The following is a 17,063-nucleotide window of genomic DNA, read 5'->3' as shown; positions in this document are numbered from 1 at the left end:
AAAACTGCAGTATTGAATTACAGACCAAGCACCATCTCAGGAGTAGTGGTAAAAGTATTGGAAAAGTTGGTTAAAGACAAAATTCAAGAATGGGTGGATCAGGATATGATACTCTATAGAGGCCAACATGGTTTTGTTAAACGTAGATCCTGCCTTAGCAATCTATTAACTATCCATAATAGAATAACATCAGAGTTGGACAAAGGAACTGGCTACACAGTGGTACTTCTGGATTTTGCTAAGGCTTTTGACAGGATACCCCATAGAACACTGTTACGCAAATTGGAGCAGATGGGAATGGATATTAAATTGGTGATATGGATAGGAGAATGGCTCAGGGAGAGATACCATAAGGTGGTGTATGGAGGAGCCGAGTCCAGAATGAGGCAGGTGACCAGTGGTGTGCCTCAGGACTCTGTGCTTGGGCCAATGTTGTTTAATTTGTATATAAATGATATAGGAAACGGCTTAAAGGGAGATATTCAGTTGTTTGCTGATGATGCAAAGTTGTGTAGTGCAATAAAAAATCAAGCTGATGTCGAAAGTTTGCAGGAGGATTTAAATAAGCTGGTAAAATGGGCAAAAGAAAATGGATGTCAGTTCAATGTGGAAAAGTGTAAAGTCTTGCATTTTGGGATTAAAAGATTACCAGCTGTGTACTACATAGATGGAAAGGTACTCCAAGAGATTGATGAGGCTAGGGACTTAGGGGTATTGGTAGATAAGGAGATGAAGTTCAGAGGACACATTGCTAAGGTGTCCAAGATTGCACATAGGATTACTTGGTTGTTGAGGAACACACTGACATCCAGAGATAAAGAGGTTATTATTCCCCTTTATAAAGCATTGATACTTCCACATTTGGATTACTGTGCTCAGGTCTGGTCACCTGGATTCCTTGGAGATGAGGAGGCTGTGGAGAGGGTTCAGAGAAGAGTGACCAAGTTGGTGAGTGATATAAAAAATGTTCCCTACGTTGATAGATTGAGAGCTTGTGGATTGCAGAGATTGGTTGATAGGCGAAGAAGAGGGGATATGATAGAAACATTCAAATTACTAAAAGGTTTTTATAGGATTGATGCAGGGGAAATGTTTCAGCTGTGTGATAGTGATGGAAGAACAAGAGGTCATCTCTGGAAATTAAAGAAGAGTGTGGTTAACAAAGGTGTCAGAACAAGGTTTTTTGCCTGGAGGGTGGTGAATGAGTGGAATTCATTGCCTGACTTTGTTGTGAGCTCTTCATCTGTAAATGAATTCAAGAAGAGATATGACAGATATTGTTTTGCTAGTTTGGGTCTCCCGCGATGAGTCTACTGACTCCATGGAGATACCCGTAATAATAATAATAATAATAATAATAATAATATCCCCTCAATTTAAATAAGATGTTGGAAATGGCAAAAGTGCATGAAAAGCTCTTGATTTTAGTGCAGAAAAGTCATTGTCAACACCGGGCCCAAAATTCAAACAGCAGTTTAGATGCAAATTGTCTTTTGTTTTTGCCGCTTGATGTGAAGTCTATAAATTGTTCCTCTTCTTAAATTTAGAAACCTTTAGGGGTAATTTGAAATGGGTTTCTAACCCATTCTTACATTGCCATTATGTTGTCATCGTTTATAAAATAACCAAAGTTTCTAAAAATCTTCATCAACAATGTCAAATGATTTTCAATACTTTCAAATAAAACTTTGTGTTGCTCTTCTGCTGTGTAGGTTTTGATAAATTCATCCACATTTGCAAACAGATTTAACATCTCCCTCTTAATTTCTAATTTTTTTGCTTTTTGCTCCATATCTATATTCTTTTACAAAAAGCATTAACTTTGTCACTCATCTCTAAGATATGTGTATTTTTTCCTTGGAGTTGCAGGATTAATATATTTAGTATCTTGAATATGTCCACCATATAGCTCAATTTCATTCACAAATAAGTGGTCTCTAAACCTCTCTGCTTCTTTGTGATTTTCCTCTTCCAAGAAGATTGCTATTTCATCTCTTAATTCATAAACACATTGTAAATATTTTCCCTGTGATAACCATTTTGTCTTGCAGTAAAATAGTAATGCTGAATGTTCTGTTCCACCATGTCTTTGCAAAGTTCAGAGAAGAGTCTTGATTTTAAGAGTCTCATTTTTATATAATTCACCACGGTTATAACTGTTGTTAACACTTTTAGACCAGGACACATTGCAAGAATCATGCAATGTGTCCAAATATATCGTTGAGATTTTTTCCTCACAAGGGCTTGTAAATTTTTGAACCTTCCAGACATAATTCGAGCACCATCAGCGCAAATTCCAACACAATTTTTCCACTCTATGTTTGCCTTGCATATAAAATTGTCTAATATTTTGAACAATTCAGTTGCTGTGGCTCTTCTTTCTATTGGTTTACAACACAATAAATTTTAACTCTTCAACTGCTGATAATCCATCACAAAATCAAACATAAGCAATTAAATGACAATCCTTGTTCCTGTCTGTTGCCTCGTCAAGCTGAATTGAGAATAATTGGTCACAAAGCTTTGACAAAGGTTGTCGCTGCATATCTTCACATATATCACCAATTCGCCAAGCAACACTAGATAGAGGTATGCACTGTGGTTGTTCCACAATATCAATCTTCTCCGATAGTGTGGGGCTTTTTGCACTAGCTGTTTTATATGCAACTTTGTAAGAAGCGAGTAAAGCTTTGCTTTTTCATTTACAGACAAAGCTTTTTTTAATTCCAAATTTTTGCTTTTCAAAACATTTCAGTGATATTCTGTGAACCTGAATTTGTTGACATTGACGCTCCACAGTCATCAGATGCCCACTTACATCGAATTAAAAATTTATCCATTTTTCTTATCCACTAAAAAAGATTGTTTAATACCATGTATCACAGTCGTTGCGAATAGGAGTAAAATAACGCAGACCATAGACTTTTCACCGTTGGTCACTTTGCAGTGTTACTGCCGTCTTGCCATTTCAAGCCTTATTAATGTTTGCAGAAACATTTTCAGAACATTCAAGACTTCCCATGATGAAATTGCGAATAAAGGCCGATACAATTCAATGGTCTATGCAGTGATTCTGGATCTATACAATTTTTGAAAGATTTCATGGCATATTTAAATTTGTACGAACATTTAAAATTTTTTTATTAATTCCTAGTTTTTTTTTTATTTTGCTACCTTTTTTGTCAGTGTCTCAACACAAGAATTGCAAATGTGGAAAAAGGTTGAAAAAGTTTAAGAAACACACAAAAGAAGATTGAGAAACACCGTTTTAATGCAATACAGAATACATCTTACAACATGATGTAAGATGAAAATAGGAGTAGAATGATGGTTCTTCAATCACTTTATTGGGGTATTTCATCAAAAAGAAGGCTTTTATTACTAGTGGAATGTGGAGGGTTCAAGGTTTGGAAGTGCAAAGAGGAGAGTGTGTCACAAATACTATGTGCTGTGGATGTCAATAAGGCAATTGTAAGAAAATGTACTAAGGTACTGATAGCTCCAGTGATTTGGGTTTTCAGTCAGAGTCTGGGAAAGCCTCAGGAATGGAAGGAGGGTAAGATAGAGCCATGGCATAATGGTCATGGTGGAATGGAAGTGTCAAACTATAGACTAGCTTGTATTTCTTCTGTAGTTGTTAGTATTTTTGAGAATTAGTGATAGATTGTATATAGAATTGAACAGATGAGAGTGATGTGAGGGGTCAGCGTGGGTTTGTTACAGTGTGCTCTTCTTTTAGTAGTCTGATTACCTGTTATAATAAAGTAACAATAGCAGTTGATGAGAGAAAATCATATACTGCTTTTTTATTTTTATTTTCTGAAGGCATTTGACAGGGTGTCACATAAGTTAGTATTTAAATTACAGCATATGAGTTTAGATATCAAGTTAATGAACTGAATTAGGGATCGGCTGTCTGATAGAGATATCCAAGAGTTGTATATGAGAGGGGGGGGGGGGAATCTGAAAAGTTCTGATAAACACCAAGAATAAAAATGATATTAAAGCAACTGATATAATCACAAGAAAGAACACATCTTAAAACCCTTTAACTCCCATGTTTCATCGAATGTAATAATTTGTTCCTTTCTTTTAGGATATATAAGAAGAATGTCAGACATGTCAATTCCTTTGTGGTGAATCATCACAACTTTTCAGCACACCCTTATACAAATGAGTGGAATCACAGAAGAAGAAGAAGGGTACATGTGAGGTCCCTCAGGACTCGGTATCAGGACCTCTATTGTTCAACTTTTATATCAGTGATGTCAATGGATTGCAGGGAGCTATTCAGTTGTATAGAAGGATTTGAAAAACTGGACAGATGGGCAAATGAATGGGAATGTTACTTTGATTCAACCAAATGTAAGGTCTTGGTGTTTGGAATCCATTGGTGAGAAGCGAGAAGCTGAATAATAATAATCATTATTATTAATATTATACCTTCATGGAGTCAGAGACTCATCGTGGTAGGTATACACTGTTGCAGACAAATGCTCATCCAACTGTGCCTTAAACTGATTCAATGTGTCTACACCCACAACACACTCAGGCAATGCATTCCACTCACCAACCACTCTCCATGCAAAGAACCTACTCCTCACTACTCTGCTCACACCTTCCCAATACAGTTTCCAGCAATGGCCTGATAATCTGTTGGAAGAATGTACTAATGGAAGTGAAGGAGGCAAGGAACTTTTGTGTGATGATTGATAGACCCTTGAACTTCAGGGAATAAAAGGGTGAATCTAATCCAGTGGATTACTGCAATACTGCAAAGAACACTGATAGCTATCAAAGATAGAAGAGTGGTGATTCCACTGTATAAAGCCATGACCAGACCATATTTCAATTACTGCTCAGATTTGTTAGCCAGAATTTGAAGGGGTTAAATTAACCTTGGAGAAGGTGCAAAGGCAGATAAAAACGTATCAGGTCTGTACAATATTAGCTATGATGATAGATTGAGAACATGCAGATTGCAGAGATTGTGGTAAATAGAAGGTGATGTGATGTGATATGATTGAAACTTGAAAGGTAGTTACATGTTTGATCTGGGGAGTTCCTATGCATGACAGAACACGAAAAAAGAGCAAAGAGAAGGAGACAACTATGATAGTTATGAATCCAAGTGGTAAGATGGTGACGAGAGGCTTTTTTGCATGGAGAAAGGTTGAACCTTGGAATGTGTTGCCTGATAGGGTAGTAAGAGTATGAATAGGGAACGGGTTTAAGGAAAGGTATGATAGAATTTGTATTGTTTTAGATGAGCCCCCCCCCCATGATGAGTCTGATGACTCCATGGCAGTCCTGGTTAATAATAATAATAATAATAATAATTCAGGCTTTAAGATTTTAAGATTTAGTTATGAGGGCATATAGACTGCAGAGTGTGTGACACCCCTTCTAGCTTTGCACAACTAGTGAATATCTTCCTTCAAGCTATTTTCTATATCAATTATGTACAAATTAAACAATAACGGCCCAATCACAGAGCCCTGAGGCACACCACTGGTCACTTGTCTCATCCTGGACTCTGCTCCTCCATACACTACTTTCTGGAATCTCTTCATGAGCCATTCTCTCATCCATATCACCAGTTTAGTATCCATTCCCATCTGCCTAATTTGTGCAACAGTATTCCTTGGGGTATCCTGTCAAAAGCCTTAGCAAAATCTAGTAGTATCACTGTGTAGCCATTTCCATTGTCTAACTCAGATGTCATTCTATTGTAAAAAGTTAATAAATTGCAAAGGCAGGATGGACCTTTAACAAAACCATGTTGGCCCCTATAGAGTATCATATTCTGATCCAGCCATTCTTTAATTCCGTCTTTAACCAACTTTTCCAATAATTTTACCACCACTCCTGAGATGGTGATTGGTCTGCAATTAACTACCACAGTCTTAGAGCCACCCTTCTTCAAAGGAACCACTTTGGCTTCCTTCCACTACCTAGGGACCATACAGAGTTCAAACTTAAGTTAAATAATCAAGTAAGAGGCATTGACAATTCCTTTGCACATTCAAGCAACACCCGAGCTGATATTACATTTAAACTTGCAGCAGTGTTTACATTTAAATTTTGCAATATACATACTAAGTACCTGTATTTATTAACTTTAATTTTCACATTAGTTATTGCTACAGGTACAGAGATATGCTCACTTGGGTGATAGACTTTGAAAAGTGATCACTCAGTAACTCTACTATTACATCTGAATTGGTCACTTTGATACCATCAGCACCCACTAAGGTTATCCTCCCGAAGTCATTCTTCCTTTTACTTGCCACATAGTGGAAGAACCCTTTGGGATTACCCTTGATCTCCTTGGCTGCGGTCTTCTCATAATCTGATTTAGCTTTTCTTATTATGCTGGTAACCTTCCTAGCTTGAGCCTTGTACTGCTCATGGGCATACTGATTGCCTTTCTCCTCTCATCACGACTCCCTTCAGTTATGTGCTGTTTCAAGTAATTATCTCTCTTAAAAGGTGTATGAATTCCATTTTCGCTTTGTCATGATATTTCCTCTTTCCAACTGATATCACCATAATGAAAATTCCACATAATAATATGTGGAATTTTAATTATGGAATTGTCTGCACTCATTGCACTAATTTATTTATTATTATTATTATTATTATTATTATTATTATTATTACCCCAAGACCTCATGTAGTCAAAGGCTCATCTGGGAGGTCTTTTTTATCACACACACATCTCATCATATCGTGTCTTGAACACACTCAAACTCCTTCCAGACACCACACTCTCAGGCAAGGTATTCCAATCATTTACAACTCTGCATGAAAAAAACCTGCCTCTCACTCTCCTACTCATACCCTCTTTATACAATTTCCAGGGATGAAGTGGATAAGGAGCTAAATTTCAGATCCTTATCCACTATAACCCTCAGATCTATTATTTCCTCCACCTCCAACAATATATCCTCATTAAACATAAATTCTGCATCCCATCTTTGTTTTCCAAATTTTAAAATCTTACATTTTGCAACATTGAACTCACATCCCCATTTCCGTATCCAATCACTTAAATTATTCAAATCTTCTTATAAGGCCATGACATTTTCACTACTCTTCATGATTCGTCCCAACTTTGCATCATCTGCAAACAACTGAATATCTCCATCCAAATCTTCACCAATATCATTAATATACAAGCTTAAACAGTAATGGCCCTAAAACAGACCCCTGAGGCACTCCACTAGTGACTTTCCTTTTCCTGAATATCGCTCCCCCCCATACACTACTTGTTGATACCTATCAGGTAGCCAGTCTCCAATCGAATGCACTAATCTAATATCCAACCCCCGTCTGCTCTAGTTTGACTGTCAACTTATCATGAGGTACTCTATCAAACGCTTTTGTGAAATCCGAGTCTATTACTTAAATGATCTTAAACTAACTTCCAGGCTCTGCTGATTTTCTTGCCAGCTAGTTTTTCATATGTCAAGATATGCTGTAAATTACTCAACTTGTCATAATCTCCTTCGTTGTAGTGCTACTTATCACCTATTTCTCATTGAATTCACCTATCTGTTCTTATGTTATAACTGTGTTATCATTATAATGTAGTTCTGATATGAGAGCGATTATGATCATCTCATCTCAGTACCTGGAGGAAGCATGGATATTTTCATTTAGAACTTGCTATGTTAAGTAATGGTCCCTAAGTGACTTGCAGAACCCTTTTTGTTTTTCTTACTTCATAAGTCCATTCCATTCACTATTGTCATAGGAATAAGATTAGCTCAGGATAATCTGGTATCTTGTTTGGCCAGCTGTCTCATAATTCCCATTATCAACATTCACATGCCAGTGCAAGAGTGAACCAAATGCTGAATTATCCTGTTCATTTCAACTTCACACCATTCACCCTTAAATCATTAATCGTCATTATTTGATCACCTCTCTTACAGTTCAACCACTATCAGTAAAAGCACTCACCTAGATTTTTTTTCTTCTCTTCTCTCTTCTTCCTAACATGGAATTTAGGCCATGTGGCCTGTTCCGGTCTCATGCCATCTCTTTCTTGGTCTTCTGATTCTTCTTTTTCCACTTATTTTGTATCTGTATAATATTTTTGGTAGTCTGCTGTTGTCCATTCGATTTAAATGTTCTAGCCATTTTTGTTTATACTGTCTTAGGTAGTAATTAATTGGTTTTATTTTCAGGGATTGTAAGATTACTTCATTTGTTTTGTGGTCCCACTTGGTATATCCAGCTGTTTTTCTGAGGAACTTCATTTCTGCTGTTTGAATTCGTTTTTCATCTTTCCTTTTCATGGTCCATGTTTTGCTTCTGTATAGTAGAGTTGGTTTTGACAAGACATTATATAGTCTGATTCTAATGTGTTTTTGTACCAGGGATGGCTTAAATATATTATTTATTATGCCATTTACTTTGACAAAGTTTGATATTTTAGTGTCTATCTTTTTCTTCTTCGTATGATAGATCACATCCCAAGTATCTGAAAGTGTTTACTTGTTCTAGTATTTTATTATCTATCACTATTTTACTTTTTATTGGGTTTTCTCCTTTGAATGCCATTATTTTTGTTTTTTCTTTGGATATTGTCATATTATATTGCTTTGAGATATCATTTAATGATTTTAATGATCTTTGTAAGTCATCTTCTGATGCAGCTAATACTATTTGATCATCTGCAAATAGTAGTGTATCTATTTTTATTTGCGGGGTCATTTGTATTCCAATTGAGTTATGCTGTTTCCAGATTGTTAATATTTCATTTATATATATATTGAAAAGCAGAGGTGAGAGGGTACATCCTTGTCGTACTCCTCTTGATATATCTTTCCATTCTGAAGTGTGTTCTAATTTAACTGCTATTTTATTTCCTGTATATATTTCTTGAATAGATTCTAAAAGTTGGTTTGGTATGTTTAAATCAGTTAATTTAAACAATTTTTGTCTACTAATTTTGTCAAAGGCTTTTTCATAATCAATAAATGTGTGTTTCTGTTTGAAATTCTCTTCTCTTTTCTATTAATAATTTTGGAGCAAAATTTGGATCATTGCAGGATTGGCCTTTTCGGAAACCATTTTGTTCTTCTACTAATTTGTTTTCTACAATGCTGCTTAGTTTTTCTTTTAATATTCCTGCATATATTTTATATACTGTATTCAGCAGGCTAATTCCCCTATAATTATTGCAATTGTCTTTGTTTCCTTTTTTTTATAGATTGGGATAACCAGTGCTTTTTTCCAAGAGTTAGGAGTTTTTCCGGACATCCAAACCATATTAAAAAATTTCATGTCTTTCATTAAATTTTTCACCTGCATTTTTGTATAGTTCTATATTTATATTGTCTTCTCCTGGCGTTTTCCTATTTTTCATCTTCTTTATTATATTTTTCAGTTCTAACATTGTGATATTTTCTATTAGGTCATTCTTGTCTTATAAAATTTTAATTCATTGTTCGCATCTGTCCAGAGATTTTTTTAAATTTATTTTTGTCCTCTAAACTTTTCATATTGGTCCTGTTCCTATCATTTCATCCTCCTTTGTCAGCCCTATCATTTTTGGCAACAACAATTTTAGAAATAGTCGACTCTGTTGGTTATTACAAAAGAACTTTCCCATATTCATACTCACCCATATTTTAATAGAGATGATGTTAACATTTTGCAATATGATTTGAATAGACTGGTAGTGTGGGCAAAGGAGAATGGATATCAATTTAATGTGGCAAAGTGTAAGGTTATGCATTTTTTGGGGAAAAGATTACCAACTGTATACCACATTGATAGAGCTGTACTCCAGGAAATTAATGAAACCAGAGATTATTATTATTATTATTACATCACACCTCCAGGGAGTCCAAAGACTCATCGATGGAGGGCATCTACTCTACAGTCTCACTACTCCACCAGCCTTCATCATCTAACACCAACACCATCTACTGCCGACTACAACCACTAGTACTTTCACAGACAATCACAACATCCATGACCACAGCGGGATTCGAACCTACAGCCTTTTTGGCTGGAGAGCAGATATGCTAACCACTTGGCCAACCAGACCGAGATTTGGGAGTGTTAGTGGATAGGGAATTAAAGTTTACATGGAACACAGCAAAAGTGGCTAAAGCAGCTAATCAGATTACTTGGTTACTGAAGAATACTCTGATAAGCAGAGACAAGTTTATTCCTTTTTATCACGCCTTGATAAGATCCCATCTTTACTACTCCATGCAGAGCTGGGCACCATGGTTTCTTGGCAATGAGGATCTAGAGATGAGTGACCAAGATGGTAGCAGGTCTATGGAATGAACCTTACGAGAACAGGTAGAAGATTTGTGGATTACAGAAACAAAAGTATTGATAGATACTTCACAAATGTTGAATAATGCTTGACATGATTTTTAGGGTCTCCCTCAATGATTCTATGGACTCCATGGAGTAGCCCATAATAATAATAAATAATAATAATAAATAACAATGATAATAATTCCTGATATAAGCTTTCATAGCTCCATCAGTAACAACAGTCTTTAGTATGAAAGACCTGAATTTAAATCCTGTCTTGAATATGAAACATCTTTTTGAGGGTTTTTTTCAGCTGAAGATGAGTAAGCCAGTCTCATATGGAAGTAGCATGGTCTTTCTCCTGAAAAACAGATTTATTCTCTTGCAGATCATGGAAACCTACCATAGAACACACAATTAATAGATAACAAAATACATGTGAGGTAAATGTGTAAAAAAACAACTGAGACAAGATGAATTATTGTGTAGTTACTACATAAAATAGTTTAGTGTGATGTGGAATAGTATACTGCAGAGTGGCCTCCTGCATTAGGTCCCAGGACTTCATTAAGGTGCAGTATAATAATAGTATTTTTGGCAGTTGCATATAAATATAACAGCTTTCTACCAGTATTTTGACTTAATCTGTTATTAGTATTAGTCAAACCACCTTAAAATGTTACTCATTATCTTAGTATTTTATTGAAAAATAAATCAGTCTCAGTCCTAATTTTTATTTTATAGTCACTGTTATGATTTTTATAGGTGTTCCTGTGTTTCTGGATAAATGCTTAAACTTATGTTCATCAGGAGGGGTCATGATAAAAGGACTGAAAGCTACTATAGCTCCTCATCGGCAGAGCCAACAGAGATCACCAGTTATTGAAAAATATGAGTTTTCTCCATATAAAGAAAGCCGTGTGATTAGTGAAAGCCATCATAACCAGTTGAAAGAATATATTGAAGTATGTTCTACATATGCCAGGAAAATTCTTGAAGCAAGTGGAAAAAATAAATCTCAGATATCAGATGTAATAAATGGTATCAAAGAAGCTGATGAAAATGTCATCCAAGATTATATTGACAATGTAAAAGATGACCACTGCATCCTAAAAATTCTCAAAGAAATATACTCACTGGTTACAGAATCCAACTTTCAAGAAAATGCAAAAAATGCTGTGAAAAGCAGTCTTAAAAAGATTGCCAAAGATATTTTGGCAACTATTCTACTTTGTGAAAATCCTTTTAGGAAAGTGCTGGATGTGGCAATAGAAAATATTCAGAAAACCAAAATTAAGATTTTAGAAGTAAATACAGATGACTTACCTTTGTACACAATGCTGCAAAACTTTTTATCATATAATGTACTCCTACAGCCGAATTACCATCTTGCTCATCCTGCACCAGAATTGTTAGATGAAAAACTGATCTCATCCAACCTTAAAACAATAAAATGGAACTTGTCATCATCATTGCCAGATAACATTTCTAATATGGACCTTGTTATAGCTAAAAATTTGCATACTAGTAAAAATGAGCTGAGAACTTTAATCCAAACACTCTCCTCAGTGTTAAATGATGGTGGCTTTATTATTTTACTACAAAGAACTGCACTTACACCAGCTGAAAAATTTTTATCATTTGTTGGCGAATTAAAATATGTTGCTCATAATGAAGAAGAACTTGAGCTTGTTTTTAAAAAGGAAGGATTATCTATTGTAAATAAAATGGGTGATTCTCTTACATCAGTGATGTATTTGCTTCGTAAACAAGTTGAGCAGATTGTTCCTGAATATCAGGCTGTAATTCAGGTTATCAATGAAAATTATGAATTATGGGTTGAGGATCTTAAACTCCAACTAAATGAACAGCAAAAAAAACCAAAGGGACACAACTTATGGTTAGTTGCAGAAGATGTTACTACTAATGGAATTATTGGCCTTTTAAATTGTCTTCGACAGGAACCTGGTGGAGAGAGTTTAAGGTGAGAAAAAAATTTTAGTTCTCATGTAATTTCTGAGTAAAATTACTGTTCTTGTACAGGTCCACACAATCGTAATAATAATAATAATTATTATTATACAGGACCTCCATGGAGTATTTATTTATTTATTTATTTATTTCGAGTGCAAACTACAGAAAATGTAAGATCATACATATAAATAATTTAAAGCATATACATTTAAAGAAATAATACACATTAAAAGAATTGATTATCATTGAATGGCTCATTGGTCTATGGGTTTAAGTTCTTGCTTAAGGTGCAAGAGGTCCCAGGTTAAAATCCTGGATGAGCCCAAGGAGCTTCTTTTTGGCTAGTGTCACAAGTGAACGTTGTGGTCGTTTTGAGCTGTGCTAGATAAAGTGTTTTTAAATTAAAGTATAATGAGGCTTTTTGTCTCAAATTGTGCTACAGTTGTGCTTTAGTTGGATACAAGTGTACTTCAGTGGTGTTATTGTTGAAACTTTATTGTTTATATTGTGTTTTTGTTACTGTTTGTTGCACTATTTTTTCAGCTTCTAAAGATGGCATCCATCAAGAAATGTAAGTTCCTTGTAGCTTCTTATGCCATAGCACTACTCCAAACTGCTAGCTAACAGGTTCATGATTTCCAGCTTTGTAATTATATCCCTTCTTAATTAAAACCTCCACATGTTTAGCAACTTCCAAGATTATTTTCTCTAATCGGAGGCACAGTTGCTACCTAGCACACTCTCAAATTCTAGATCCCTCGATCACATGCTGTTTTAGGTGATTCTGCATTCGTAATTGTATAAATGCCATTTCCACTTTGCTTTGCATCCTTTCCTCCCTCTAATTTATATCTATATAATTTTTTTTTTTTTATATTGATCTCTCAAATATTTACATATATACAATTATCATCTTGAGTAACATTCAGTATATTATTTTACAAGGTTCAGCATGAAGTGCTGCATATAATGAAATTTCCATAATAATGTTGATAACATAGTTTTTTTGCTATCTCTTAAAATAACAATAATTTACAATTATATAGTTCGGATAATAATTTTTTATTTATTTTTATTTTTTAAATAATAATAATAGTTTATTATCTCTCAAATAATTACATGAATATATTAAAATTTAGGCAACAATGCAACTTTTTCTTGCAAATGGTTTAGTAAAAATTATAATTACTCGTAATATCATTATCATTTGCAGAATTTCTCACTGACACAAGTGTAAAAAGTGTGTATTATTACCATTAATAATAATCATAGTAATACTTTACACTTAATAACTCACAAAGTTAAACAATATTACTTATGTTGCAGTTTACATAATAATATTTTTTTAAAATTTAAATATGTAAATTAAATATATAATTTTAAATTTAAATATATAACTGAAGTATTACTATCACATTTTCTGTTTACTAAAAGTATTCATTACAGAATGTTAAGTAAATAATGTTAGATAAATACTACTACTGGGATGTAATGTCTCAACTGCATCCTTGAAGCTTTGTAATTAGCTTATCTGAGGATGACACTGGTTATATATATATATTTTTTATTGATTTGGTTGCTGTGTTGAAAGTAGGCAGGTGTTTGGGAGGTCAAATGAATGATCTGAAAGGCCTGATCACAGTGAAATTGCTGATATATCCTGTGTTATTTCATCTGTCTTGATGGTTCGCATTCTTTTTTATTGTGGGCTTCTTTTTGAGCTAATTAGGAGGTTTTTTATTTTTCACATTGACAGTCTTTCTATGTCTTCTGAGCTTTTAATTTGTATCGGCTTTGAAGTTTGTGACTTCCTTATGAATAACTTGGCAGCATCTCTGGTCCACAAAAATTGGTAATTTTTTTCCATTTTTGCTTTTCTTGCTTGGTACAACAGATTCTGGTTGAATGGTGTTAAATATTCAGATAGGAAGATTGGTGTATTGTCTTGCTGTGTGTTCATGTCCTTGGGAACTGGTTTTTTTCTGCCTGCTGGCTTTTATGAGATTGACTTGCGCATAAGACGAATTATGACTGGTGCAGGTCGTGGAAAGCCTAGGAATCCGATTTACTGTCTGAATGTCGTTAAGCTGTAGGGGGGGGGATATCAATTACATTGCCTAATTTTAAAACCACATTGTGGTTTTCAAATTAGGCCATGTAATTGATTTAATTGATTGATGTAATTGATGTAATCTTGTGGGAATGGATACTTGGGAGAAGGGAGACAATGTCAGGTAACACTGAGCCCAGTGGAGTCTAGAAGGGATAATGCTGAGTATAGAAACAGTGACATTTATATGCTTTATACTAATATTTTATACGAATTTGGAAGGAAGTGAGACAAATGATTTTGAGAGCGTATGGTGTGAGGTAGAGGTAGGCAAGACAGGATATTTAGTGGGGTGTTGCTATAGACCCAGGAGCACAAAGGATGGGGACCAGGAGATGTTTAGACAGCTGAGTTTGGCAAGTGCAAGAAGAATGATTGTTATGGGAGATTTTAACTTCAGTAGTATAAATTGGAGGGTGGAAGATGCATGTAGCAATAGGGGAATGGAATTTCTAGAATTCTTGAGGGACAAATGTCTTAGGCAACATGTAACAGAGGGAACAAGAGGTTCAAAAGTTTTGGATTTGGTTATAGCATCAGAAGAGTTGATAATAACTGAGTTGACGTCTCTCCCACCAGTTGGAGAGAGTGACCATATGGTGTTGACTTGGAAAATGAATAGACATGCAGGAGTATCAAAGAGATGGGAACTTATATGGAATTATAAGGCAGGTGATTATAATAGTCTTAGACATCAACTTCTTGAAGTTTCATGGAGGGAGAAATTGGAAGGCCAGGATATCACTAGTGCATGGGAAATTGTGAAAGAATATTTGTTATCAGCAATGGTAATTTGTATACCACGAGTGAAGAAGCGGACGCAATTTGGAGTAAAGTTGATGACAAACAATATTAAACAGGAATTGCATGCGAAAAAGAGGCTATGGAAGAGATATAAGGAGACAGGTGCAGAGATTATTATTATTATTATTATCATTATTATTATTATTGTTATTATTATTATTCAGGCCTCCATGGAGTCAAAATACTCATTGTGGGTGGTCCTTCCTAAGAACATAAAGTCTGTCAAGACTCATCAAGGGGATATACCCCCCCTAAGTCCATCATACCGCTATTTAAATTCATTGACCGTTCTTGCTCTCACCACTCCATCAGGCAATGCATTCCATAGTTCAATCATCCTCCAGGCAAAGAAACCACTCCTCACCCTCTTGCTCACAGTTTCCTTTCGTAACTTCTACGGATGGCCTCTTGTCATCACTCCTTCCCGCTGTTCAACCAAGCGAAAGAACTCCCCAGTGTCAACCCTGTAACCACCTCTCAACAGTTTAAAAGTCTCAATCATATCACCTCTCCTTCTTCTTCTATCCACCAAATTCTGCAGTCCACATTCCCTCAGCTGATTCTCATAACTATCCTTGTACAGTCCTGAAACCATCTTTGTCATCTGTCTTTGTACCCTTTCCACAGTTAATTTATCTCCCCTTCAAATCCTGGGGACCAAATCTGAGAACAATAATCCAAGTGTGGTCTGATCAGAGACTTATACAACGGAATGATAACCCTTTTATCACTGCAGGTCAGTGTCCTTCTCATAATTGTAGCAATCCTCTGTGTTACCTTCACGACCTTTGCAATATGTCCCCTAAATTTCAGGTTTCTGTCAATCATCGCCAGATCTCCTGTCTCCCCTACTTCCTCCAGTATAACTCCTCCCATAGAGTATGCAGTGTCCCATCGATGTTTCTCAAACCTCAAGACCTTACATTTTGCTGCATTAAACTGACAGCTCCAGTTTAAGACACCCCCAGTTAAGCAAGACTTGTTTAAATATTATTTGTTAGTCCCTTGCTTAAGATTTATTATTCATGTATTATTATTATTATTATTATTATTATTATTATTATTCAGGCCTCCAAGGAGTCAAAAGACTCATCGAGGGAGGTCCTTCCTAAGACATAAAGTCTGTCAAGACTCATCGAAGGGAGGCACCCCCCTGAAAAACACAAAGTCTATCATACCACTCTTTAAGCTCACTGACCGTTCTCGCTCCCACCACTCCATTAGGCAATACATTCCACGGCTCAACCACCCTCCATACAAAGAAACCACTCCTTAACCTCTTGCTCACAGTTTCATTTCGTAACTTCCAGGGATGGCCTCTTGTCATCACTCCTTCCCGCTGTTCAACCAAGCGAAAGAACTCCCCAGTGTCAACCCTGTAACCACCTCTCAACAGTTTAAAAGTCTCAATCATATCACCTCTCCTTCTTCCATCCACCAAACTCTGTAGTCCACATTCTCTCAGCCGATCCTCACAACTATCCTTGTACAGTCCTGAAACCATCTTTGTCATCCGTCTTTGTATCCTTTCCACAGTTAATTTATCCCCTTAAAATCCTGGGGACCAAATCTGAGAACAATAGTCCGAGTGTGGTCTGATCAGAGACTTATACAACGGAATGATAACCCTCTTATCTCTGCAGGTCAGTGTTCTTCTCATAATAGCAGCAATCCTCTGTGTTACCTTCACCACCTTTGCAATATGTCCCCTAAACTTCAGATTTCTATCAATCATCAACCCCAGATCTCGTCTCCCCTACTTCCTTTAGTATAACTCCTCCCATAGAGTATGCAGCATCACATCGATGTTTCACAAACCTCAAGACCGTACATTTTGCTGCATTAAATTGACACCCCCATTCATTTGCCCATCTATCTAGCTTCT

At 35.7% G+C, this 17,063-nt stretch overlaps 1 protein-coding gene across 1 annotated transcript in view; it reads left to right on the top strand.

Annotated features, from left to right (window-relative positions):
- Positions 1 to 17,063, top strand: part of FASN1 (Fatty acid synthase 1) — a 666,286-nt gene that overhangs the window by 317,555 nt on the left and 331,668 nt on the right. Inside the window, exon 16 of the mRNA XM_090415364.1 lies at positions 11,056 to 12,274. Within this exon, the coding sequence (XP_090271490.1) occupies positions 11,056 to 12,274 (1,219 nt within the window). The remainder of the gene's footprint in view (positions 1 to 11,055; positions 12,275 to 17,063) is intronic.

This window comes from Typopeltis vanoorti, chromosome 3, assembly GCF_054136105.1.
Source record: "Typopeltis vanoorti isolate ZY-2024b chromosome 3, IOZ_Tvanoo_1.0, whole genome shotgun sequence".
Classification (NCBI taxonomy): Eukaryota; Metazoa; Arthropoda; class Arachnida; order Uropygi; family Thelyphonidae; genus Typopeltis; species Typopeltis vanoorti.
The sequence above is the reverse complement of the archived record's forward strand: the minus strand, read 5'-3'. Positions and strand labels throughout refer to the sequence as shown.